Source organism: Meriones unguiculatus, chromosome 7 (genome assembly GCF_030254825.1).
Source record: "Meriones unguiculatus strain TT.TT164.6M chromosome 7, Bangor_MerUng_6.1, whole genome shotgun sequence".
NCBI lineage: Eukaryota > Metazoa > Chordata > Mammalia > Rodentia > Muridae > Meriones > Meriones unguiculatus.
Window position 1 is genome coordinate 5637398 of NC_083355.1, and position 24655 is coordinate 5662052.

The 24655-nt window shown below is 49.4% G+C and overlaps 1 protein-coding gene across 1 annotated transcript; it reads left to right on the forward strand.

Moving 5' to 3' along the window:
- The first annotated feature begins 219 nt into the window (after nucleotides 1-219).
- Nucleotides 220-24116, forward strand: St6galnac1 (ST6 N-acetylgalactosaminide alpha-2,6-sialyltransferase 1). The gene is made up of 9 exons (XM_060386337.1): nucleotides 220-405; nucleotides 15561-16119; nucleotides 16862-17030; nucleotides 17125-17296; nucleotides 17439-17577; nucleotides 17824-17927; nucleotides 18123-18212; nucleotides 18437-18536; nucleotides 18702-24116. The coding sequence occupies exons 1-9, from the start codon at nucleotides 236-238 to the stop codon at nucleotides 18891-18893; spliced, it is 1695 nt and encodes a 564-aa protein (XP_060242320.1). The 5' UTR covers nucleotides 220-235; the 3' UTR covers nucleotides 18894-24116.
- The last annotated feature ends 539 nt before the right edge of the window (nucleotides 24117-24655 follow it).

The following is a 24655-nucleotide window of genomic DNA, read 5'->3' on the forward strand; positions in this document are numbered from 1 at the left end:
GGGAGGAGTGGCCAGATAAAGCCTAGGCTGTTTATGATGGACACGTGTTCTCATACACTTCTTTAGAATACAGCTTCACAGACTTGAAGGAAAAAAAAAAAAAAAACAAAACCTTGTTTGAATAGGAGTTTCTCTTCCTTCAATTCATGCCAGCTCCACCCTTCCTTAAGTGTAGTGCTACAGGGCAGTGCTCCCTGGCTCTCATACCTGGCCGAGGAAGCTATGTGTCTGCTACATGAAGAGACTGGCTCTTACCATACATGCTTTTAGAGACCAGCCCGTCACCATGAAGACCTGCTGTGGCCCGTTGCATCCCCGGTGTCAAATTGTCCTGTTTCTGACTGTGTTGACCATGCTCTTCCTTCTGTCCTCTTTTATTAAGGAGCCAAGCACAAAGCCCTCCAGGTAAGAAGATGCCAAGTCTGTCACTCGAAGAGTGGAGGCCCCGGGAGCTCTGAGCCACCTCTGAGTTCCCATGGGGTGCTCAGGCCAGGAGTCTTACAGAGTATCCCCACCCCCAGAAGGAAGGCCAGTGGCGGAACTCTGAAGAGATGGAGATGTGATTCAAGGTGCCTGGGTTACCAGGAGTCTTGTGAGGAAAGGCAGGCAGGAGCTGGGAACTCGTGGCCTGAGTCTGCAGAGGGCAGACACAGCACAGTTAGCCCCACGGGCTGGTGCTGACAGGGCAGCTGCAGTGGCTTGCTCTGACATGTATTCTCACTGACCCAAAGCAAAGACTTAGCCTGTGTGTTTCCTGCACCTCAGAGACATTCTCGCCCTGAACGGGGCGAACTGGGAAATCTGTACCCCAAGTGAGTCCTCCCAGAATACTTAGCACATTTCCAGCAGTGAGACCCTCTCTCCAGACTGATGAAAAAGCTTTTTGTTTTTGTTTGTTTCACACTACTCTTAGCATTTGAAAATAATACACTCATTCTCTCAGAGAGATGGGGAAAAAGGGCAGAGAGGTGACTACTTGGGCACAGCCTTCACATAGTCACAGCAGCTGGCCCTTCTGCGGCGTCTCTATGCGGCGGGCTCTGGGCTCCGGGCTCCGTTCTGATCCTTCAGGGCAGTTTCTCACTGCTCAGCAGGAGGAAGACAGATGGCTAAACTGAGTGACTCAATGCGCTGTCACAGGGCTGGGATTCAAACCCAGGCATTTCCATCCCGTAACCAGAGCTGGGTGCCTGTAGGTTATGTAGCTGAGGAGGACTTTGAATTTCTGATCCTCCTGCCTCTACCTCCCAAGTTCTGGGATTACAAGTATGGTCCACATGTTGGCTTAGGAACACTTTTTAGCTGTCTGCCTTTCCTTTGTGGTCATTAGATTGTGTCTTGGGGGAAAGAAAAGTTGGTTCAACATTCCCCCCAAATATGCAAAACATCTTCTGCATGTCTCCATCCTCTTGTTCACTAAGCTTCGAGAGTTCATTTAGAAGATACTTATTTTTGCTTGTGGTGTTAGTAGGATCTGAAAATCCAAAACAACCCAAGTAGCCACAGGAGTCCAGCAAAGCAAGATCTTTATTAGAATTAGGCAGTGAAAACTGACCAGTCAGGGACAACACAGACTCACGAGCTGACTGCATCTTCAGACATTCATCTTAGTAAGTTATTTAAGCAGATGATAAAAATCAGTTGTGCTCAGGCCGCTACTGATGTTCAGGGCTGCAGAACAGGCTCTAGAGCTGAACTGTGACCCATAAGCTAGAATTTTAGTTTTTAAGCTCCAATATCACAAACATCTGTACCAAGTTATCCCACCAATCATGATTTAGGGATAGGAGGCTTCCTTAGAAGCACGTCTTTGTGGTACACTTATCCTGTTTCCATTGGTTGGGTTATTCAGCTGTGTGTGTGGGTGGGGTGGGGTGGGGTGAGACTTGCATGTCTCTTTCTGCCAACCAGGACGTCAGCTACTTAAACTTCATTTGATCCTATTCAAAATTGAGTTTGGTTCAAAATGGCTTCAGTTTGGTTCCTTCTTACGTTCCCCACTTGTCTTTGTACATTTTTCAAATCCTTGATTATCTGCTTCAGAGGAAAGGGTACTGTACTGGGTTCTTAGGACCATGAACTCAACCGGGTTAACTCTTGACTGAATACATTTAACTAAAGCATTGAGAATGCAAGGCCCTACGAGGAGCATGAGGCAAAGGAGGGCCAGTGGTCTTGCTAAAGCCGTGAGCAAGATGGGTCGCAGCGGACCAAGCAAAGAGATTCTGGCCTGCCTCCTTTGTTCCTTTCTATCTAATAGGTTTTGTTTTTATTTTTGCTAAGATGTCTCAGAAGCATAAAAACAAGTTTTATCCAAAGGGAATTTACTTTTGACTTAGCATTTCAGCCTGTCAAGGGGGCAGGGATGACGTATTCCTCTAACTACTTCTAAATAAAACTGGGACATCGGCTGTCAGGGGTCCCAGGAAGCTGAAAACATTTGCCACAGGCTGGGTGATGGGGCTTTTTTTTTTTTTTTTTTTCCCCAGAAGCATCTGATCGGCTGACCCAGCTGAAGGGACAGAGATCAATCACATCTGCTGGACTGGTCTCTGTCAGCTTTCAGCAGGTTGCAGTCCACAGTGCTCCCTGAGTGATGTTTGCCAGCCAAGTGCTACTGAGACAAATGTAGACTAGGGACAGAAGTTTAAATTTCTTGGTAACTGGAGAAAAGGGATGAATCTTTAAAACGGGGAAAGTCTATTCTCAGTTGTGCTTATCTGATCTATAATATTTGATCTGTGACAGGGGGATCCAAGTCTTATGACCTCTTTGATGCCCTAAAGCTTAAACAAACTTGTAGTTTACACAGGAGCTATATAAGCATTACCATTGTATTGAAATTCAAACTGTAGAAAAGGAGTTAGCAGGTGTCTGTAAAGCAACAGGAATAAATTCATGCCTTCGAGTCCCAAACAAAAGCTATAAAAAGGCATTTTTTTTTTTTCCAGAGAGCAAGGTATATAGATTGGACAGAGATGAAAAGCCTGATGAGATGCATCTTCAAGTCACATCTAGAAGACAACCAAAGAAACCCCAACATCCTGGGCTTGTGACTAATAATTAGCTGTCAGTTTTCCATCAGATCTTGAACTCCCAAAATCTCAGGGAAATAACAGCGCAGAAGGGGAAAGAACTCTGAAATATTCCTATTCCTATAGATTTTAAATTATTTTTTAGATTCTTAGAACTTAGTTAAGTTTTTATATCCTTAGACCTTGCATGGACTTTGAACCATTTTTTAAAATTGGTTATCAGAGACATAAGTGGTTATTAATGAGAATGGTCCTCATAAAGTATGTTCTTTTAGTAAAGTTACATCTGAAACCAGCTTATCCTTTAACATGAAGCCTGTGAGAAAGGTAAACCTGTTTGCCTTTTCTTAACAAGAGACCCAGTAGCATTAATTAATGAATAAACTAATTAATGAAATAATAGGCCTGCCGTTGCCTAACTGACAGAGCTATAGTTAGCTTAGCTGTCAATGTGATCAGAGACCCGAGAAGGATAAATTATAATCTAAATGGCCTCTGTGTCAATGAAAACAAATATGACAGAGACCAGTCTTTGTGGTACACTTATCCTGGTTATGTAACTGTGGTGGGGTGACTGGCCTGGGCTTCATGTCTCACCTTGCCAAGCAGGATGTTACCTAGGGAAGTCTTGGGAACTTAACCCTTGTTTAACCCCTATTCCAAATGGGGTTCCTTCTTAAAGTATGAAGACGTGTCTGTGGCTGCTGGGACTCTTTGTTTGAGACAAAGTCTGTCTGTGTAACCCTGGCTGTCCTGGAACTTGCTATGTAGACCAGACTAGCCTCAGACTCACAGAGAACTGCCTGCCTCTGCTTCCAAAGAACCAGGATTAGAGCTTAGAGGCTCATACAGCTATTTTTTAGCCCTTTGTGATTGATCAATTAATTGATTTATTTATTACGTCATTTGATTGATCAGTTCTCAAGTATGCATCCTGTAGACACAATGGCTGTCACAGTGTGGGAGTCATCCCCAGAACATGAGGAGGAGGGAGGGCTCCAGGGCTGCTGGAGGAGCTCTGGTAGGTGGGGCCTGCTGGAGAATGGCTCCAGGCCACCATACCCAGCCGAGGCCACATGCTCCTGAGAGTGGTGACTAGACTGGTGCCCATTGCTGGTCTAGAGACTCATGTCAACGAGCCGCTCATTGTGTAGCACACTGGGAAGACAACAGGGCCACTCTGTCCTGTCCCAGGTCTTCATGGCCCAGGCAGCTGTGGAACAGGAATTTCCCACCTCCCTCATCAGGGTCAAGAAGAGGAACACACAGTCCCAGGAAAGTGACTGTGGACACTGATGTTGCCAGAAGCAGTGGGAGGCAGGAACTTGAGGAGGATTCCCTGAGGGTTTCCTAACCGCAGAGGCTGAGGGGCAGAAGAAGGGCAGCAGCAAAAATCAGTAAAATAGGGACTGTCTCTGACATGAGCTCAGTGGCTGGCTCTTTGACCTCCTTTCCCCCCACCCCCTGCCAAGGGAGGCGCAGCCTGGCTAGGCCACAGAGGAGGACATTGCAACCAGTCCTGAAGAGACCTGATAAGCTAAGGCCAGATGGAAAGGGAGGAGGACTTAGAGAGGGACAGGGAGGAGATGAGGGAGGGAGGGTGGAATTGGGAGGGAAAGAAGGAGGGGACTACAGCTAGGATACAAAATAAATAAACTGTAATTAATATTAAAATAATAAAAAAAATCAGTAAAACAAAACAAGACGACAAAAAACCAGGTAGCAGCAGGCAAGTGGCTTGCAGCACACCTATGACCTCAAGCACCAGGGAGGTTCAAGGCCAGCTGTCACCGCATCGTAGAAAAGAAAACCATATAAGGGACTGGGGAGAAGGCTCAGTCATGCCTCGCACGTGTGAGGAGCTGAGTGTGATTCCCAGCGTGAAACCCAGGTGCAGTGGTGAGAGCTCACCATCCCAGTGCTGGGGAGGCAGAGGCAGAGGGATGCCTGCAGGCCAAGGGCCAGCCAAGCCCACTTAGGAAGCTGTAAGCCAATGAGAGACCCTGTCTCAAAAAGCAAAGAAGAAGGTTTCTAAGCGAGATACCAGAGGCTGACCTCTGGTCTCCACACATGCACCTACCTGACACACACACACATAGTTTAACAAGTGGTAAAACGATGAAAGAGAGCTGCGAAGGGTTTACGTTGCTTTAGGAGGTCACCGTGAAGGTGGTGATGTCCTCTTTGATGACACATCACTCGGAACTGTGTGCGACTTTGACCTTTACGACAGTGCAAGACTGATGTTTGCATACCTTTTCCAACGAAGACGGATGTGATATCTGTAAAGGTCAAAGCTGGCCCTGCCCAACCTGGACGCTGCTAAACAAACGGGATTTGGGCCTCGGGTGCCGTTCTTAGTCTCCCTCCTTTGGTGAGCGCTCGAGAGCTGTAGAGTCTAACAGAAGAGAGCTAAAAAAAATGGGAAATATTCGTGTGTTTATTAGTAATTTGCTATTATTAGTGATGAGGTCAAGCTGGTTGGTCATCGCAGAAGAAAGTGGGGTAGTTCCAGCGAGTAGGAGGAGTGCTGGGACATCACGGAGACAACAGGGTTTGCGTGTTGACTGGGGACATTGCAGTCTAAGGAAGCAACAAGCCAGCGTCCTCTCAGAGACCCTTGGGAGACTGAGCGAACCTGGACCAAGATCTTTGGGGCTGGAGGGACGGGTCCGTGTTTAAGAGCACTGGCCACTCTTCCAGAGGACCCAGGTTCAATTCCCAGTGCCCACACGGTGGCTGACAACCACCTCTGATTCAATCGGCTTCCGGGGAAGCTGGTGCCAGTCTTCTGCTTTTCCAGAATGTGCTCCTCACTGCTGAGCCTTTTCTCCAGCCAAGACACCAGCAGATTTTCTCCAACCCTCTGATTTCAGAGCTTGGGCTGCTGATCCAGCAGGCTGCAGAATTTAATCCCGGAGAGCCTCCTACCTCTGCTCCACCCCGGGATGCTGTCAGGGGTTCCATGGCTGAGGCAGTGCCGCATCAAGGAAGGGGCAGCTGGTGTTAAGCCACTGACTTTGAAGGTTCTATAGAGACTACCGTTGTGCCTGTGCCATGGCCTGTTCAGACCCACCTCACTTGGGTGGCGGATGCACACATGGTGCATATGGGGAGGTCAGAGGTCAGAGGTCAGGGGACATCTTGAAGGGCTTGGTTCTCTCCTATGCTGTGGGTCCCAGGGAGCAAACTCAGCTTGTCAGTTTGGGTGGTCAGCGCCTTTACTGGCCGAGCCAGCCCAAATTAGTACATTAGGGTGGAATGGCTTCAATGTGCTGTTTGTTTGTTTGAAAGCAGATCTGAACATAGCCCAGGATGGCCTGGAACTCATTGTGTAGTCCAGGCTGGCCTGGAACTCCTCATCTTCCTGACTTAGCTTCCTCAGTGCTGAGGTCTGGAATGGGTGAGGCCGGCATTAACACATGAGCTGGAGCTTCCGACGGTTGGGACTGACGTGAGACCCGGGCGGGGGCAGGGTTGAGCCAGACTCCATAGGGCTTTCTATCCCAGGGAGCTCCGAGGTCCACTTACCCAGGGTTTTCTCAGATTCGAGATTAACCAGTCAAACAAGTTGAAAATAGCTGTGAGTAGGAGACAATGGGACCAGAGCTAGGGACAGAGCCAGGCCTGGCAGCCCTAAAAGCCACCACCTACCTGTTCTCAACAGACCAATTCAAAAACAATAGTGAGCCTGGTAAGGTGGTGCACGCCTGTAATCCCAGCCCTCGGGTCTCTGAGTTTAGGCCAGCCTGGTCCACAGAGTGAGCGCCGGGAGAGCCAGAGCAACATAGTGAGACCCTGTCTCAAAACAAAACAAACAAAAAACAAATCAAACCAAAAGGAAATAAAACAAAAAAGTGACGGTGAAAAAGCAGAAAAAGATTCAATCAATGTGGCTAGTCCCGACTCTCGATTTTACTTTAAACCATTCTCTCTGCCTGTGCCTGTGTTTTTTCCTGGGGCCAGAGGGCTGGCTCAGTGGTTAAGAGCACTTGTTCTTCTAGAGGACCCTTGTGGGGGTCCCAGCACCCACATGCTGGCTCACAACCACCTCTCACTCCAGTGTGAGCAGATCTGGCGCCCTCTTCTGACCTCCTTGAGCATCAGGCTCACAACGGTGCACACACATGCAGTGTAAACACTCATACACATAAAATTTAAATATATATTATATATATATTTATTATATATATACATTAATTTTTTAATTTATTTTGCGTGAGAGAGCAGGGAAATCTGTGGACGTCAGGGGACATCTTGCAGGGACAGGCTCTCTGTCTTTCACCATCTGGTGTCTGAGGAGAGGATTCAGATTGTCAGGCTTGTATGGCAAGACCACACAGGCCACTTTAAAATGTGATTGTTTGGTTTACTGCTGTGAAGCTGTCTGAGCTCCTTGTATGCCCAGGGTACCAACTCCTCGTTGGGTGGAGAGTTGAGCGATGTGTTGCAGGCTCCCACCAATGTCCCTTCACTCTCAGATCACAGCAGTCCACCGCTGGACCTGGTTTTTATTTTGCTTTGGGGGCTGCTTGGTCTCGGCATCTGATGCAAAAAATCGCCTTTCACCCCAGGGTCCCGGGATGTTTTCCTGGGTTTTCTCCAGTTGCTCATGGTTTCAAGTTTTGCTATTGGATCTTTGTTCCATTTGGGGTTGACTTTTGTATATGGGGAGAGATAGGGGACCAACTTTTATTCTTCTGCCTACAAATGTCCAGTTCTCTCAGCACTAGTGACTTGTTTGAGACAGAGTCCCACTCTGTCGCCCACGCTAGCCTCAGACTCCCAGTCCTCTTACCTAGCTTGTGGAGGGCTGGCTTTAGCACCCTTTCCCTGCCTTTAGCACCATTTGTTGAACAGCTTGTGAAATAAATAAGTGAGTAAAGAAATAAACAGATGAGGGCTGGAGAGATGGCTCAGGGGGTTAAGAGCACTGGCTGCTCTTCCAAAGGTCCTGAGTTCAATTCCCAGCAACCATATGGTGGCTCACAACCATCTATACTGGGATCTGGTGGCCTCTGCTGGCATGCAGGTGTAGATGCAGGCAGAACACTGTATACATAATAAATAAATCTTAAAAAAAAAAAAAAAAAGAAAGAAAAAAACCCAGATAAATAGATAGATAGACAGAGTTAGTTAAGTCATTGAATCATCACAGATAAAGTCACCCAAACACTGCCAGGATCTCCCAAGGAAAACAGCTCTGGAGCCTGAACATCCGATCCTGAGGAAGTCTGAGGGAACCCACTGAACAGCCAGGGACTCTGGACACGCAGGTCACAAGGGATTTGGATGCTACAGGCTGATGATGTAGGTGCCGGAGGCAAGAAATACTCAAAGTCAAGGATAAGTCAGGAAGATGAGGAAAGACACAAGAGGGGCCAAGGGTGAGGAGCGCTGAGGGCGAGGAGGGGTCGCAGCAGTGCACAAGACAACTGGGGCGTCCAGCTGGGCCACGACACACAGACCTTGGCCAGACACACCCCAGGAGAGGCCGGGGTGATGGTGAGGGCAGTCAGGGCTCCAGGAGAGGCTGGGCTGTGCCGCTGGCCGCTCACTGTAGACACAGAAGGTGACGTTCCCGTGGGCCTTTATACTCTGTGCGGGAACCACGGGAGCCCTGAGTTCTTACCTTTAACAGAACAACCATCTCTCCCAGTGGCTTTGTTGGCAAGTGGCACTGGATCTATTTTTTATCCTTTCTATTTACTCTTATTTTTTTTTTAATCCTTTCTTTGCCTCTAGGTTCTACTTGGTGATGTGTGGTTAAGAATAAAGAAGGGGTAGTTGTGACATAATTATTATTTTTATTTATTTGTTGTTTTATGAGACAGGGTTTCTCTGTGTAGCCCTGGGTGTCCTGGACTCACTTTGTAGACCAGGCTGGCCTGGAACTCCTAGAGATCCACCTGCCTCTGCCTCCTGAGTGCTGGGACTACAGGTCTGCTCCACCACGCCTGACTCTACTTTTATTTTTTCAAAGGTTTACTTATTTTATGTGCATTGGTGTTTTGCCTGCATGTATGTCTGTGTGAGGGTACCAGGTCCCCTGGAATTGCTGTTACAGACAGTTGTGAATGGCCATGTGAGTGCTGGGACTTGAACTCTGGACCTCCGGAGGAGCAGCCAGTATTCTTACCTGCTGAGCCATCTCTCCAACTCTAATCATTACTTTTATTAAAAAGAACATGGAGTCCATGTTAATGAGGATTCCCCACCCCTACCCCTATCAGCATTTTCTATATAAGGCCAGTCAGTGGGTGTGTGTCCCAAGGAAGGAAGCATGAGGCACCAGTGATGCAGGGATCCTGCAGCCTCTGCCTCTCAGGATAACAAGCTTTCTTGCAGTTGCTGAGGCTTGAACCCACGTCCTCATGCTTAAGCAGCAAGCATTACCAACTGAGCCATCTTCCCACTCCCAACCTTTATTTTGGAGCACAATATCTTGGATCTTCATCCCCCATATCGACCAGAATCATGTAATTAAATTGTGGCTTTTGCCAGGGGATTCTCTGTACGGACTTTGCTCTGTCCCTCTGAGCTAGAAGCTTTATAGAAAAATCCTCGCTTTATAGAAAAATCCTCTGCTCAAGGCCAGCCCTGCCCACGTGCAAGGCCAGTGCCCCTTGAACTCTAAACATGCAGAGCAGCCAGCATCTGAAAACTTGCTAAAATAAACCTCCTTTGAATTCTGTGCGTGAGAATAAGGAAACACCCATATATACACCCACACACACAGCTAGTAATTATAGGTATATTTACTTAGAGGGAATAACTTTGTCAGAGCCTGGGTCATTGCTTCCTACAGCGTTTGAAGGAGTCACCAAGTAACTGGGGGACTGCCGAGCGTCGCTGAGCTGCCCTTGTCTGCAGGCAGGTTCCAGAGAGGGGCTCCTTATGTCCACACTGTGTGCTCTCTGACCTAGGAGACCCACTCCCTCTGGCTGGGCAATGTCGCTCAGTTGGCAGGGTGCTTGCCTAGCATTTGTGAAGCCCCGGGTCTGATTCCCAGCACCCCACAAATTGTGCCTAGTGGTGCGGGCGTGTCACCCCAGCTTTTGGGAGATGGAGGCGGGATGATCAGAGTTCAGAGTCATCCTGGGCTACACAGTGAGTCTGAGGCCAGCCTGTCCTCATTTTTTTAAAAGCATGCATATGTATATCTACAAATATATACTTATGTATGTCTCCTTATGAATATGCGTACTAGGGAGATGACTCATCAGTTAAGAATGAATGTTGGTCTCGAAGTGGATCTGGGTTTGATTTCTGGTGCTCACATGGGGCTTTAACTTCTGTGAGAACCTGAATTCATGTGCACATATACACATACTGACATTACATAATTTAAAAATAAATCTAAAACAGTCATACACACACACACACACACAAATGCATTAAGAAGGACCCAGGAAAAGCAGCGAGGGTCCCCACTCCTATCAGGCCATCTGCTTAGAAACCTTAAGACAAGTTAGGTCTTTATTCTGTTTTAAGGTCAGAACAAACAATACCCTCCCTGGAAAACCAGAACAAATCGCCTCCCCAAACCCTAGTTTAGGAAGCAGGACATACAATGTAACCAAAAGCTGGCCTCCCTCCCGCACTGGGGAAGGCCGACCCGGAGGAAAGGTTAACAGAGATTCTCTGCCCGCTTCACAGCCTGCATTTCTTCTGCCTCTAACAGCGAAGACCCCCAACTGTGCAGGTCCAGTTTCTGAGTTTATTAAAATCTGGATTCTTGACACCCACAGCGCATGTTAGGGCTCCGCTTGGATGCGGCATAACTCAAACCCCAGAGCAATGCAGATGATCCATCAGGTCGGAAGAACAGACTCAGGAGCTGACCTGCGACCCGAAAGGGACGTTGTACAGTCCATTTAAAGGATGAAGCCGTAAACATCTGTGCCAGGTTATTTCCACCAATCAGGATAGGAGCTGGTTCCTGGGCCTGGGAACGTGAACTTAGTTTAATCCCGCCAGCAAGGTGGAGAAGTTGTCCCTGAGGTGTCTGGACCCAGACAACCCTCTCATTACAACTGTTCAGCTGTTGGGGAGACCCCGGCAACCCTGGGGCCTGGGACCCCAGGATTGTTTTCCCCCATGATTAAATGAAAACAAACTGGCAGTGCTTAGAACACACACGCCACATGGAACCAACATTTAGTGAACGCTGAGCGAGCGACACCTTTCTCTTGTGGCAATATTACGGAAATGTCTCTTACATCTAAGAGACTGGAACTTCCCCCAGAACTCAGAGCCAGAGTTAACCATACGCCTTGAGATCAGGTGAGACTTCAAACTGTTATCCTGCTGCGTACCCAGCCTGTTTAGCCTGCCTTTACTAGAGCACTGTGACAGTTTCCCATACAACCAACTTTTACAACCTGAGTTACTGTGTAACTCTAATCCTAAATGATGTGCTTCATCGGAGCCCCTGGCCCAGGGAACAACACGTATGCATCATTGGCTGAAAGCAATAAAAGCAGAGGTTGGAAGCAATCTCACAAAATGAATGTGTGTCATAAACGTTGAACACAACACTTGGATATTGCTTGATAAAGAATGACACTTGTGGGCTGGGGAGATGGCTCAGAGGTTAAGAGCACTGACTGCTCTTTCCAGAGGTCCTGAGTTCAATTCCCAGCAACCACAAGGTGGCTCACAACCATCTATAGTGAGGTCTAGTGCCCTCTTCTGGCGTGCAGGTGTACATGCAGGCAGAACGGTATATACATAATAAATAAATCTGAAAAAAAAAAAAAGAATGACACTTGTAATACTGGAGGTTGGGTCTGATGCAGGCAGGGTCTCTTTTGCAGGTTCTTAGTCTCAGAGGTAAAAGAACTTAAAAACAGCCATCTGTTTTTAAGGCACACACCCTTAACCCAGCACTCCAGAGGCAGAGGCAGGTGGATCTCTGTGACTTTGAGGCCATTCTGGTCTACAGAGGGAGTTTCAGGAGATCCAGAGATATACAGACTCTGTGTCTAGGAAGCAAAAAACAAAAACAAAAACAAAACAAACAAAAAAACAAAAAAACCCCAATGAATTTAAAACTAGATTCAAGGGCTGGAAAGATGGCTCAGCGGTTAAGAGCACTGGCTGTTCTTCCAGAGGACCTGAGTTCAATTCCTAGCAACCACATGGCAGCTCACAACCATCTATAATGGGATCTGATGCTCTGTTCTGTTGTACATGTGTACATGCAGATAAAGCTCTCATATAAATATATATATATATTTTTTAATTAGATTCAGAAGGAAACTAGAGAAACATTTTACTTATTAGGGTTTAAGTCCTGCTATTTCTGCCTTCTTCCCTTTCATTTTACTTTATTTTTAAATGGATAGTTTTTAAATTTAAAAATTATTTACTTTTATTTGTGTGTATATTTGTGTGCCTGTTTGTATATGCAGCATGTGTGTTCTGCACTCTCAAAGGGCAAAAGAGGCCATTGGATCCCCAGGAGCTGCAGCTACAGGCAGGTGTGAACACCCAGCATGGTGCTAGGGCCTCTGCAAAAGCTGCAAGAGCTCTTAACGGAAGAGCCAGCTCTCCAACCCCGTGTGTAGCATTTTAGGTCTTAAATAGTCCAGCTGTCCAATGCTTCACTGCATGAATCTGTCTGTCTGTCGTCGGTCTATCCATCTATCTATTTACAGATTGATTCACTGTGCAACATAGTTCTGCTCTGTAGCTCAGGCTGGTCTCAAACTCACAAACTCCTGCCTCAGCCTCCCAACTGTTGGGATTACAGACATGCCACATCAGTCCTTATGTTCACACTTTCTCCGTTTAACTTGGTTGTTTGAGACAAGGTCTCACTATGCCTGCCTCTGCCTCAGCACCAAGTAAGCAGGGTGAGTTCCCTGGCTGCCTGGGATTACCTGGCTACCTCTCTCTGGACTTTCTGTTTCCTGTCTTTCTGTCACTTCATGGCTCAGGACCGCACTGTTTGAATTAGAAAGTCTTCATGGTATGTATGTCTTAGTAGTGGGCAGATTTGGATTTATCTGATAGTTTTCTTTTTTCAGATTCCTGGCTGTTAGTACCTGTTTATTCGTCTATGGTCAATTTAGTGACAATTTGCAATCTAGGAAAAAAAAAAACCTATTTCACTGTTTTTACTAGACTTACACTCTGCATGTAAATTAGTGTGTGTGGGGCGGGGAGGGGAGACAGACAGATTTATTGTATTGAGTCATCTTTTCCAGGAACAAAAGACAGTTCTTTACTTGATTGGAGGCTGGAGGTGGGAATTGCATCTCCTGGAACCAGAGTTATAGATGTCCCTTGTAAGACTCTGTTAAAGGTTTCTGTAAGGTATCCCGTTTCTTCCCTGTGTGACGCTTTCTGTGCTGTTCAATAAAGACAGACGAAGCCCTTTGTTAGGGACGGACACACGCAGTCACTCACAGAACAGTCCAGGAGACAGAGGACAGAAGACACAGGGAGAGTGGAGCAGAGCATGCAAAGCTTGGTTAAGTTCCACCAGGAAGACAATGTGCTCTGAGTTCTTCCCCAGGTGGGTCCCCAGTGCATGGCAGGTGACCCCGGGGACCCGTTGATGCCTTCGAGCTGACTGCGTCCTCTGTACATAGCTCAATCACTTTTGGTCAAGTCCGCTTCCTGGCTGGATCTAGTGGCATGGCCTGTAATCCCAGAACTCGAGAGGTGGAGGCAGGAAAATGAGGACCTGAAGGAGACCCCTCTGCCGCAGAGGGAGTTAGAGGCCAGCCTGGGTTGCATGGCTTCCTGTCTCAAACAAAACAAAACAGCATGAGTGGGAGAGGGAAGAGAACTAAGACTTGTTAAAAATTAATTCCAAAATTTTATTACATTCATTTTACTTATTTATTTTTTACTTACATATATTTGATTTTTTTATGAGTATGACTGTATTGCCTGCCGGTATATAAGTGTACCACCTGTGTGCCTACTGCTGTTGAAGCCAGAAAAGGGTGTTGGATGCCCTGGAACAGTTGCTGTTTGTGGCTGGTTATATGAGAGCTGGAACGGAGCCCGGGTTCTCTGCAAGAGCTTTCAACTGCTGGGAGGGCGATCTAGCTTTCATGTATTGACTTTGAGGAAGGGCTTCTCTGTGTAGCCTTGCTATGTCCTGGAACTCACTCTGCGGACTAGGATAGGCTAGAAGTCATGGAGATCCAACTGTGTCTGCCTCCTGAGTACTGGGGTTAACGCTGTGTACTGGGGTTAAAACGTTGTGCATCCCCACTCTTGGCCAGTTTACTGATTTCTTTTGGGAGAAGGGGCACAAATGTAATGGCGTATGTGGAAGTCAGAGTGCAGCTTGGTTGGTTCTCTTCTCCCACCCAGGGGTCCTGGAGAGTCAACTCAGATCGTCGGCTTGACAGTCAGTGCCTTCACCTCCTGAAGCCCAAGTTTGTGGTCTGCACCCATGCTCTGCACAGCATTGGGGAATAATTCCAGGGGGCCTTTGCTCAGACATTGAAAGCAGCAGGCCACCTCATAAGTAAGATAAACCAGGAGTCAGACAGGTTAAGGAGCCTCCGGTCCCATGAGCAGATGAGGGGAAGTGCTCAGACGTCCAGATCTGTCTGTCCACTTCATGTCCTTCCTTTTTTCCTTCATGCAGCCTCGGCAAGTCTCTTGAACATAGCTGAGGGAAACAACGGAGGGAACAGACAGGACTAGAGAAGCCTAGTCAGGGAACAGGTCTCACAGGATGCCCGATAGCAGCTACATAATGGAAGGGTGCAATTTTGATTTGTCTTCTATTGCTGTGAAGAGACACCATGACCCAGACCAGTTATAGAAGCAAACATTGAATTGGGGTTTGCTTATAGCTTCAGAGGGCTAGTCAGTTACCATCATGGCAGGGAGCATGGTGGCAGGCAGGCAGATGTGGTGGGGAGAGCCTGATCTACAGGCAGAGAGACAGCCTTGGGCTTTTGAAATCTCAAGACCCACCCCCAGGGACAAACCTCCTAGAAGGCCACACCTCCTAATCCTTCCCAAACAGTTCCACCAAATAGGGACCGAGCCTAGAAGGGCCATTCTCATTCAAACCATCATAGATGCCTTCAACAGACTCACATAAAAGTAGAAAAACAGGCTGGGGAGATGGCTCAGTTGGTAAAGTGACTGCTGCGCAAACATGAGGACGTGAATTCAGGTCCCAGCACCCACAGGCACCAGCCTGTAACCCGAAGCTGAGAGGCAGAGGATCCCTGGGGCTTGGTTGGCCGCACAGTCTCGCCAAGTCAGTGAGCCTCAGCTTCAGTAAGAAACTCTGTCTCAAAAAGTGAGGCAGAGAGCGAAAAAGAAGCTAAAGGTTGGCAGCGGTGGGGCCGCAGGTGCGTCTGCCTGTATGTGTTGCTGTGTTTTTGTTTCTCTAACATGCGTGCTTAGGAGTCAAACGTGAGGTGCTCACGTTTGCAGAGTAAGCGCTATCATCCACGGAGCCATCTCCCCAGCCCACTGGTGACAAATCTGGCCGGTTTGTAAACCGTCCAGCCTTCATCAAGAGTTCTCTGTCTTCAGGTATCAGTCTATAAAGATCAACGAAAAACGTTCCCAGGAGATGGTACCAAAGGCCGCACACCACCAACCCATCATGGCACTACTACCCGGCATTCAAGAGAAGGGGACTACCTCGGTCAGGAGAGAGGGGCTGGGCCTGCAGAGTCAGGACAGAGAGGCAGCCAGATCGGGAGAGGCAAAGAGGGAGACCATGAGGACAGCATCAAGGGAGCATCAGAGCAAGTCGGAGCCTACAGCAAAGATGCTTGCTCCAGAACGGAGCAGCAAAAGAGCGACAGTTACAGGAGCGCTGCCAACAGGGCTGAGAAAGAGACCACCAGCCACAGGAGCTGTCCCAGCCAGGGAGAAGGTGGCCCAGGCCCCCCCTTCCCGTGCTTCTTTACCGGCCACAGGAGCTGTCCCAGCCAGGGAGAAGGCGGCCCAGGCCCCCCCTTCCCGTGCTTCTTTTCCACACCCCACCACAAAAAGAAGCCAAAGGCTGAAGGCCTCTGACTTCAAGTCTGAGCCTCGGTGGGATTTTGAGGAAGAATATAGCTCGGATGGGGGAGACCTGCAGACGGTGAGTGTGGACCTCACTTCCTCATGATTCCACACCCCACCCGAGCCCCAAGCAGCCCCTCCCTCCAGGCTCTGCTTTCAGTCTCTACCTTGCTCCACTCTGTGCTCAGCCTGACGCTGCTATTGGCCCATTCTTCCTTCCTATGACAGCAAAGTCGGGGAGGAGAAAACAGGTCCAGAATCAAGGTCTGGACAAGTCAGAAGGGTGTGGGTGAGAAAGGGTTTGCCTGGGAACCCTGAAGACAGCCTGGGGGTGGGGGGATCGGCAATCTGTGGAGAGAGAGGAGTGACTGGCTCTGGGTGTGGGACATGAATCTTTATTCTGTGGTTGTGGGACTAACAGGCAAGAAGACACAACCTTGTGCTCAGCCGCCGACTCCCAGGGACACTGCCGTCCTTGGGAAGCCCACACTAGAACCTTCACTCTCTTCCGGGCTCAGGCAAATCTGCAAGCACTCGACCCCATGCTGCCTCCTAATCTTTCTCACCCCTGCTGGGAGGGCAGTATTAAAAAACAGGATCCTAGTCCCAACAGTCCAGCAGACACACCACCTGTGCCTAGGGAGCTGAGGGGGCCCGTTTCCTGGGACCGAGGTAGGCAGTGGAGAGTTAGACCCTGGGCCCCAGGGTGAAAGACAGATTAGGGGCAGGAGCTTTCAAAATGCAATGCCCAGCCCAGCCCCTGGCTGGTGGCTCTGCTGGGCCATTCCCTTGCCTGACTTCCTGTGTCCTCCTGCACACAGACATGCCCTGACTCTTTGAAAGTCAGGGCCTCCAAGTCACCATGGCTACAGAATATCTTTCTGCCCAACATCACTCTCTTCCTGGACTCGGAACACTTCAGCCAGAGTGAGTGGGACCGCCTAGAGCACTTCGGGCCACCCTTCGGCTTCATGGAGCTCAACCAGTCCTGTGAGTCCTCCCTTGGGGCGGAGGGCGGCCGCCGGCTTCCTGCCTTGAGTTTGCCTCCTCCTGGGGCTCTGACTGGAGCCCTGCTTTGTTCCAGTGGTCCAGAAGGTCGTGAGCCGATTCCCGCGGGTACCCCATCAGCAGCTGCTCCTGGCCAGCCTCGACCCCGGGAAGCCCAGGTGCATAACCTGTGCCGTGGTGGGCAACGGGGGCATCCTGAATGACTCACGCGTGGGCCAGGACATCGACAGCCACGACTACGTTTTCCGGTATGCTCTCCCTCTCCAGCCCCTCGCCCGTAGGCGTGGGTGATGGGGTGTGTCGACAGCTCCTGCGCCTCCCGCTTTGTCCTCTCCTACCCGCTTCCACACGTTTTCCTCCATCCACAGCTAGTTTGATCTTTCTACACAGACTGAGCGGAGCGGTTACTAAAGGATATGAACGGGATGTGGGGACCCGGACATCCTTCTACGGCTTCACTGCCTTCTCCCTGGTCCAGTCTATCCTCACATTGGGTCGTCAAGGTTTCCAGCACGTGCCTCTGGGGAAGGTGAGACCAGAGGACCAGGCCTGGCCACTTAGCCTCTGGAAGCGGGAGTCACAGGGGAGAGACGTGAGCGCCGTCTGTGTGGATGGAACCTGGGTCATCACCAGCTCTGTCCATTGGGGGGGCTAGAGCAGCGGGAACAGCCCCCCAGGCCGCGGGAGCGCCAATGGGCAGTCAGGCGTCAGAGCCGGTCTCCCAGCCCGGCCTCCTCGCCAGAACTCCTGGACCGCTTGCTGTTCTTGTCTGCAGGACGTCCGATACCTGCACTTCCTGGAAGGCACGCGGGACTACGAGTGGCTGGAAGCGATGTTTCTGAATCAGACCATGGCAAAAACCAAACTCTCCTGGTTCAGGTACCCACTTCCCTCCTCCTGCCCCCGAAGCCCAGGCCAGACTGAGCAGTGAGTGGCTGATTTCAAGAGGGTTAGAAAGGTGGGTCTGCCTCTGTGCCGCCTGGAGTAGGGACAGCGGTCATGCCATGACCCTGACGTGGCCCCCAGAAGGCCCCGGAAGAAAACGGGGCCTGAGGGATCCATCTCTGGCCACAGGCACAGGCCCCAGGAAGCCTTTCGGGACGCCCTGGACTTGAATAGATACTTGCTGCTCCACCCAGACTTTCTCCGCTACATGAAGAACAGGTGAGGGTAGAGAGTCCACAGAGGGGCCGGAGAGTCCACAGAGGGGCCGGAGAGTCCACAGAGGGGCCGGAGAGTCCACAGAGGGGCCGGAGAGTCCACAGAGGGGCCGGAGAGTCCACAGAGGGGCCGGAGAGTCCACAGAGGGGCCGGAGAGTCCACAGAGGGGCCGGGGCCCTTCTCCTCCCTGGCTCCTGACAGTTGGGGGATCTGGGTATTCCGGACAGGTTTCTGAGGTCAAAGGCGCTGGACACTGTGCACTGGAGAATATACCGCCCCACCACGGGTGCCCTCCTGCTGCTTACGGCCCTTCATCTCTGTGACAAGGTAAGGCTGCAAACCTCCGCTGGGGACAGGGACTGGGCGTGTGCTCCCAAGGGACCTGCATCCAGACTCCAAGGGACAGGACCGGGATAAAGGGACGGACTGCCAGGAGAGGAAGCCCCAGGAGACAGCCACTGCAGCCCAGTTCCTGCTCCAATCTTTACGCAGGTGAGTGCCTATGGCTTCATCACCCAGGGCCACGAGCGCTTCTCCGATCACTACTATGACAAAACGTGGAAAAAGCTCATCTTTTACATAAACCATGACTTCAAGTTGGAGAGAACGGTCTGGAAGCAGCTGCACGACGAAGGTATCATCTGGCTGTACCAGCGCCCACAAAGTACCAAAGCGGAGAGCTGACCAGAGGCCAGGCTTCAGGGGCCCCTCCCTCCCTCCCTCCCGGCCCGGGGTGTAAGGGTTCCTCAAATGCCCCTACCCAGCTCCCGGGACGCAGACCTGCTCCGAGCCCTTCGACAGTCTCAAGGAACAGCTGTGCCGTGACAGGGTTTGGAGTCCTTTGGAAAATCACTACGGGCTCCGGTAACTTCTTGCTCAAATCCCATGCTTCGTCCTCAGTTCACCTTATTTAACTTTTCAAACTCTGTCTTCAGGATTTTGGACTTTGGGATGAAAAACAAACAAACAAACAAACAAAACACTAAGTGTTGAAAACAATGCCCAGAAAGGTACCAAGGGCCTACAATTGCTCAGATACTGCAGTAGCGGCTTTCGCCGGCAGGGGCGGCAGCTGGGCGCCCGAGCGCGGATTGGCTCCGCTTGGAGATGGGAAGAGGAATCTCGGCTCCTGCTTTGCAGTGCTTGGCAGGGTCGGGGCTTCTGCAGAATCGGGCCGTCCCAGCACTCCGAAGCAAGAAGCTGGTGGAGGCCTGAGCAGGATGAAGTTCCCGAAAGTGATGCAGCTGTGAGGGCAGCCTGAAATGCGGCCAGGCAGGGCACACAGGATGCCCCGCGATGGCCAGGGAGGCTGACTGAAGGTGCCCGGCCCAGGAGGCGCCCTTTCCCTGTGTCCTGTTCTGGACAGCTCTGGGACTAGCAGGCAGTGTTGGTGCCGGGTGCTGCAGCAACCACCCTGGAAGGTGACACTTCCTGGTCTGGAGAGCGAGCTGCTGCGTCGGCCCTTCACGGCCCATCACCACAGCGTCCACGTTCAGTCAGAGCAGGAGAGAAAGCAACACGGGTGCAGGGAGGTCCTTCGCCCAAGTCGGGCCCACATCCCAAGCTGGCCCCAAGTCAGCTCTGCCTAGCTGAGCCTCGTTTTGTGGCTTCACTCTGCCTACCTCATAGAACATGATCCCCTCTGGAGGAAGCAGGCCGTAGAATTAGAAAAGACAGGTTTAGTGGTGCAAGCTTGCCCCATAGGTACAACTCCCAGGTTCCAGCCCATTACTAAAAGGGAAAAAACTTAAACATCATCATCGCCACTGAGATGGCTCAGGGGATAAGAGCACACTGCTCCACCAGAAGACCTGGGTTTGGATCCCAGCACTTACGTTAGGCAGCCCACAACTGCCTATAGCTCCAGTCCCAGGGGCCCCATTGCCTTCTTCTGGACTTGGCGGCACGTGCCCTCATGCACATACCCACACAGGGGCACTCATAGACACCTAACTTAAACATAAAAATAAACCTTATGTAATAAGTAGAGCTATTAGCACCATAAGAATCCCCAAACCAGCCAGGTGGTGGTGGCTTACGCCTTTGGTCCCAGAGCTCAAGAGGCAGAGGCAGGCAGATCTCTGAGTTCAAGGTCAGCCTACTCACAGAGCAAGTTCTAGGACAGCCAAGGCTGCACAGAGAGCCCTGTCTCACAAACAAACAAACGGAATCAGAAAACCTTAAAGCAGCATGCAAAGATGATGTGGTCGGACGTCTCATAGGTTTGGTACTGGTAATGTGCTGGTGCTTCATGTCAGCTCGACTAAGCTAGAGTCATCTGAGAAGAGGGAGCCTCAGCTGAAGAAACCCTAAGATCGGGCTGCAAGGAAGCCTACAGGGCATTTCTTAATCAGTGATTGATGCGGGAGGACTCAGCCCATTGGGGGTGGGGCTACCCCTGAGCTGGTGGTTCTGGGGTTCTGTTAGAAAGCAGCCTGCGCAAGTCCTGTGGAGCAAGCCAGTCAGCGGCACCCCTCCATGACCTCTGCATCAGCTCCTGCCTGCAGGTTCCTGCCCTGCTTGAGTTCCTGTCCCGACTTCTTCAGTGATGAGTAGTGTGTGGAAGTGTAAGCCAAGTATAAACCCTTCCTTTCCCAAGTTGCTTTGGTCATGCTAAATACCAATGCAATAGTAGCCACCGACTAAGGTGGCTGCTATCCAGGGCCTGGAGAGATGGCTCAGTGTTTAAGAGCACTGGATGCTCTTCCAGAAGGCCTGGGTTTGATTCTCAGCACACACCTGGAAGTTACGGACATCTATAACTCTGGTTCTAGGAGATGCAATTCCCACCTCCAGCCTCCAATCAAGTAAAGAACTGTCTTTTGTTCCTGGAAAAGATGACTCAATACAATAAATCTGTCTGTCTCCCCTCCCCCCACACACACACTAATTTACATGCAGAGTGTAAGTCTAGTAAAAACAGTGAAATAGGTTTTATTTTTTTTTCCTAGATTGCAAATTGTCACTAAATTGACCATAGACGAATAAACAGGTACTAACAGCCAGGAATCTGAAAAGAGAAAACTATCAGATAAATCCAAATCTGCCCACTACTAAGACATACATACCATGAAGACTTTCTAATTCAAACAGTGCGGTCCTGAGCCATGAAGTGACAGAAAGACAGGAAACAGAAAGTCCAGAGAGGGGTAGCCAGGCAATCCCAGGCAGTCAGGGAACTCATCCTGCTTACTTGGTGCTGAGGCAGAGGCAGGCATCTGTAAGCTTGAGGCTAGCCTGGTCTACATAACAAGTTACAGGCCAGCAGAGCTACATAGTGAGACCTTGTCTCAAACAACCAAGTTAAACGGAGAAAGTGTGAACATAAGGACTGATGTGGCATGTCTGTAATCCCAACAGTTGGGAGGCTGAGACAGGAGTTTGTGAGTTTGAGACCAGCCTGAGCTACAGAGCAGAACTATGTTGCACAGTGAATCAATCTGTAAATAGATGGATAGACCGACGACAGACAGACAGATTCATGCAGTGAAGCATTGGACAGCTGGACTATTTAAGACCTAAAATGCTACACACGGGGTTGGAGAGCTGGCTCTTCCGTTAAGAGCTCTTGCAGCTTTTGCAGAGGCCCTAGCACCATGCTGGGTGTTCACACCTGCCTGTAGCTGCAGCTCCTGGGGATCCAATGGCCTCTTTTGCCCTTTGAGAGTGCAGAACACACATGCTGCATATACAAACAGGCACACAAATAAAAGTAAATAATTTTTAAATTAAAAAGCTATCCATTTAAACATAAATTAAAATACCATATAAAAGGGAAGAAAGTGGAGATAGCAGGACTTAAACCCTAATAAGTAAAAAGTACTTCCAGTTTCCTTCTGAATCCAGTTTTTAATCCTTTGTTTTCTGCCTTGAGACAGAGTCTTTCTGTATATCTCTGGATCTCCTGAAACTCACTCTGTAGACCAGGATGGCCTCAAAGTCACAGAGATCCACCTGCCTCTGCCTCTGGAGTGCTGGGTTAAGGGTGTGTGCCTTAAAAACAGATGGCTGTTTTTAAGTTCTTTTACCTCTGAGACTAAGGACCTGCAAAAGGACCCTGTGTTCCCTGGAAAACTATGGTGTTGAGTGGTGACATCAACATGAACTATGGCTTTAGATAGAGGACGGATAGAATTCTAGATGTGTGTATTTATATGTGTGTATATTTTCATGTGTGTATATTCATATGATTGTGTTCATGTGTATATTCATATGTGTGTATATTCATGTATGCACATGAATTTACAGACATATGGTTTTGTGTATCTAGATCTATCACCTTGAAGCAGGAAAGGAAAGGAAGAAAAACTGGGCTGAGTAAGAAGAGAAAAGGAGACCTTTAGCCTGGCAGTGGAGGAGGACACCATTAACCCGAGCATTTGGGAAGCAGAGGCAAGCTGATCTCTGTGAGTTTGAGGCCAGCCGGGTCTACAGAGTGAGTTCCAGGACAGCCAGGGCTGTCCTGTCTCAAACAAACAAACAAACAAAGTGACCCCCACTTAGAATCCTACTGAGGCATAGAAGAAGGGTTTTTAGCACAATTAGGAGCTGCTGTTCCCTCACTACCAACTTTCCATCCTACAGTGTTCTGAGAATCTCACCAGAAGCTCCATTCTCAGGAACGCACATATAGTAAGGCTGTTGTATAACCCTAGTGGCTTCCAGTGCTAGTTTATCAGATTATACATTCATGCAGAGCCTCTCAAGGTAAGCCTGTAATCTCAGCTATCAGAGAAGGAAACAGGTAGAAGAGTGGGGTTCCCAGGTGTCCACTGAGCCATGAAATTCCAAAAAGCCTCCAGAATCCTGAGATGGTCACCGCCAGGACCCTTAAAAGGAGCTCCATTCGCACTCTTGGCTGTGTCTTTCTCCTTACCCTCATGCTCAAGCCTATATTGAAATAGGTATTTTTTATGAAGTGGAGGGCACGTGTGAGTGCAAGTGCCTGGGGCGACCAGAAGAGGGCGTCAGATCCCCTGGATCAGGAGTTACACGTGTTTGTGAGCCACCTGATGCTTGCCCTGGGAGCAGAACTCAGGCCTTCTGCAGACTGAGCCAGCTCTCCAGTCTCTGAAATATCTTTAATAAAACGTCTAACTCTGATTTCTTCTACTAGCAGTCCAGAGATTCCTTTCAGTGTTGAAGCCATGAATCCCAGTTTGGCCTGAGTAAAGGTCCTTAAAAGGCTGAGACAATGGTTCTCAACCTTCCTACTACCATGACCCTTTAATACAGTTTAATACAGTTCCTCATGGCTGTGGTGACCCACAACCATAAAATCATTTTCCTTGCTACTTCATGACTGTGATTTTGCTACCGTTATGAATCATATTGTAAATATTTTTGGAGAGAGGGGTTTGCCAGGGGGCCATGACCCACAGGCTGAGAACCGCTGGTCTAAGCGACCTTAGGCTGTTGAGGGTGGCAGAGTGAGCCGTGTCTCTGTCAGTTCAACACAGACAAGCTTGCAGTACCTGGAAGTTATTTAAACCATGAAGTATTTATTTAGTCTGTCTGAGATTCTGTGCTGCACAAAATCCCACCTGAGGGCTGGGGCTGGAAGAAGCCGCCATGCTCTTTCAGCTGACTGTGCCAATTCTGAGCTGTTTCTGAGGCTCCAGTGCTAGCAGAACGTGAAGTCCTGGTGGGTGTGTTCCTGTCCTCCCACTTTGTTCTCCAAGGATTAAATTCAATACGTTTGAGCCGTCTGAAGAGGTAACGTAAACCCATGTCAAAACTTGCCAGTAAAGATTAGTCCTTTAAAGAAACCAGCGAGCTGGGTGGTGATGGCGCACGCCTTTAGTCCCAGCACTGTGGAGGCAGAGGCCGGTGGATCGCTCTGACTTCCAGGACAGCCAGGGCCACACAGAGAACCCCTATCTTGAAAAATCGAAAAATAAAATAAAATAATTGGTGTTTTTTTTTTTTAATGTTGCTTTATTTGGTGCCCTCCCCAATGTATGTACGTGTGTGCGCGTGTGCCTGTGTGGAGATGAGAGGAAAACCTGGGGGAGCCAGCTTTCTCCCGGTACCACGTAGGTCTAGGGAGGTGAGAGCCTCAGCGCTCTGAGCCACGTCAATGGCCAACTTAGTCCTTTTGAAATCAAAGCCAAGAAGTCAGGAATAGGAGTGGGAGGGGGAGAGGGAGGAGGAGGAGAGGGAGCAGCAGGGGAAGAGGAAAACCGCAGCAGCCGTGCGGGAGCCACTCTGAAGGAGTCGCGGCCACCAACAACCACGTGACCTGGAGTAACTGGTGTCGAGAGGCGGATTTCAACAAAACCGCACAGGAATGGATGCTAGCACGAAAACACAAAAAGAAAACTATCGACAAATACCTGCAGATGGGACCTAGAAATCAGATGTCCCCGTTTCACACCTATAACTTATACACCTATAACTTACACATCCTCACTAGAGAAGCACAGTGCGTAATCTCCGTGCTGCAT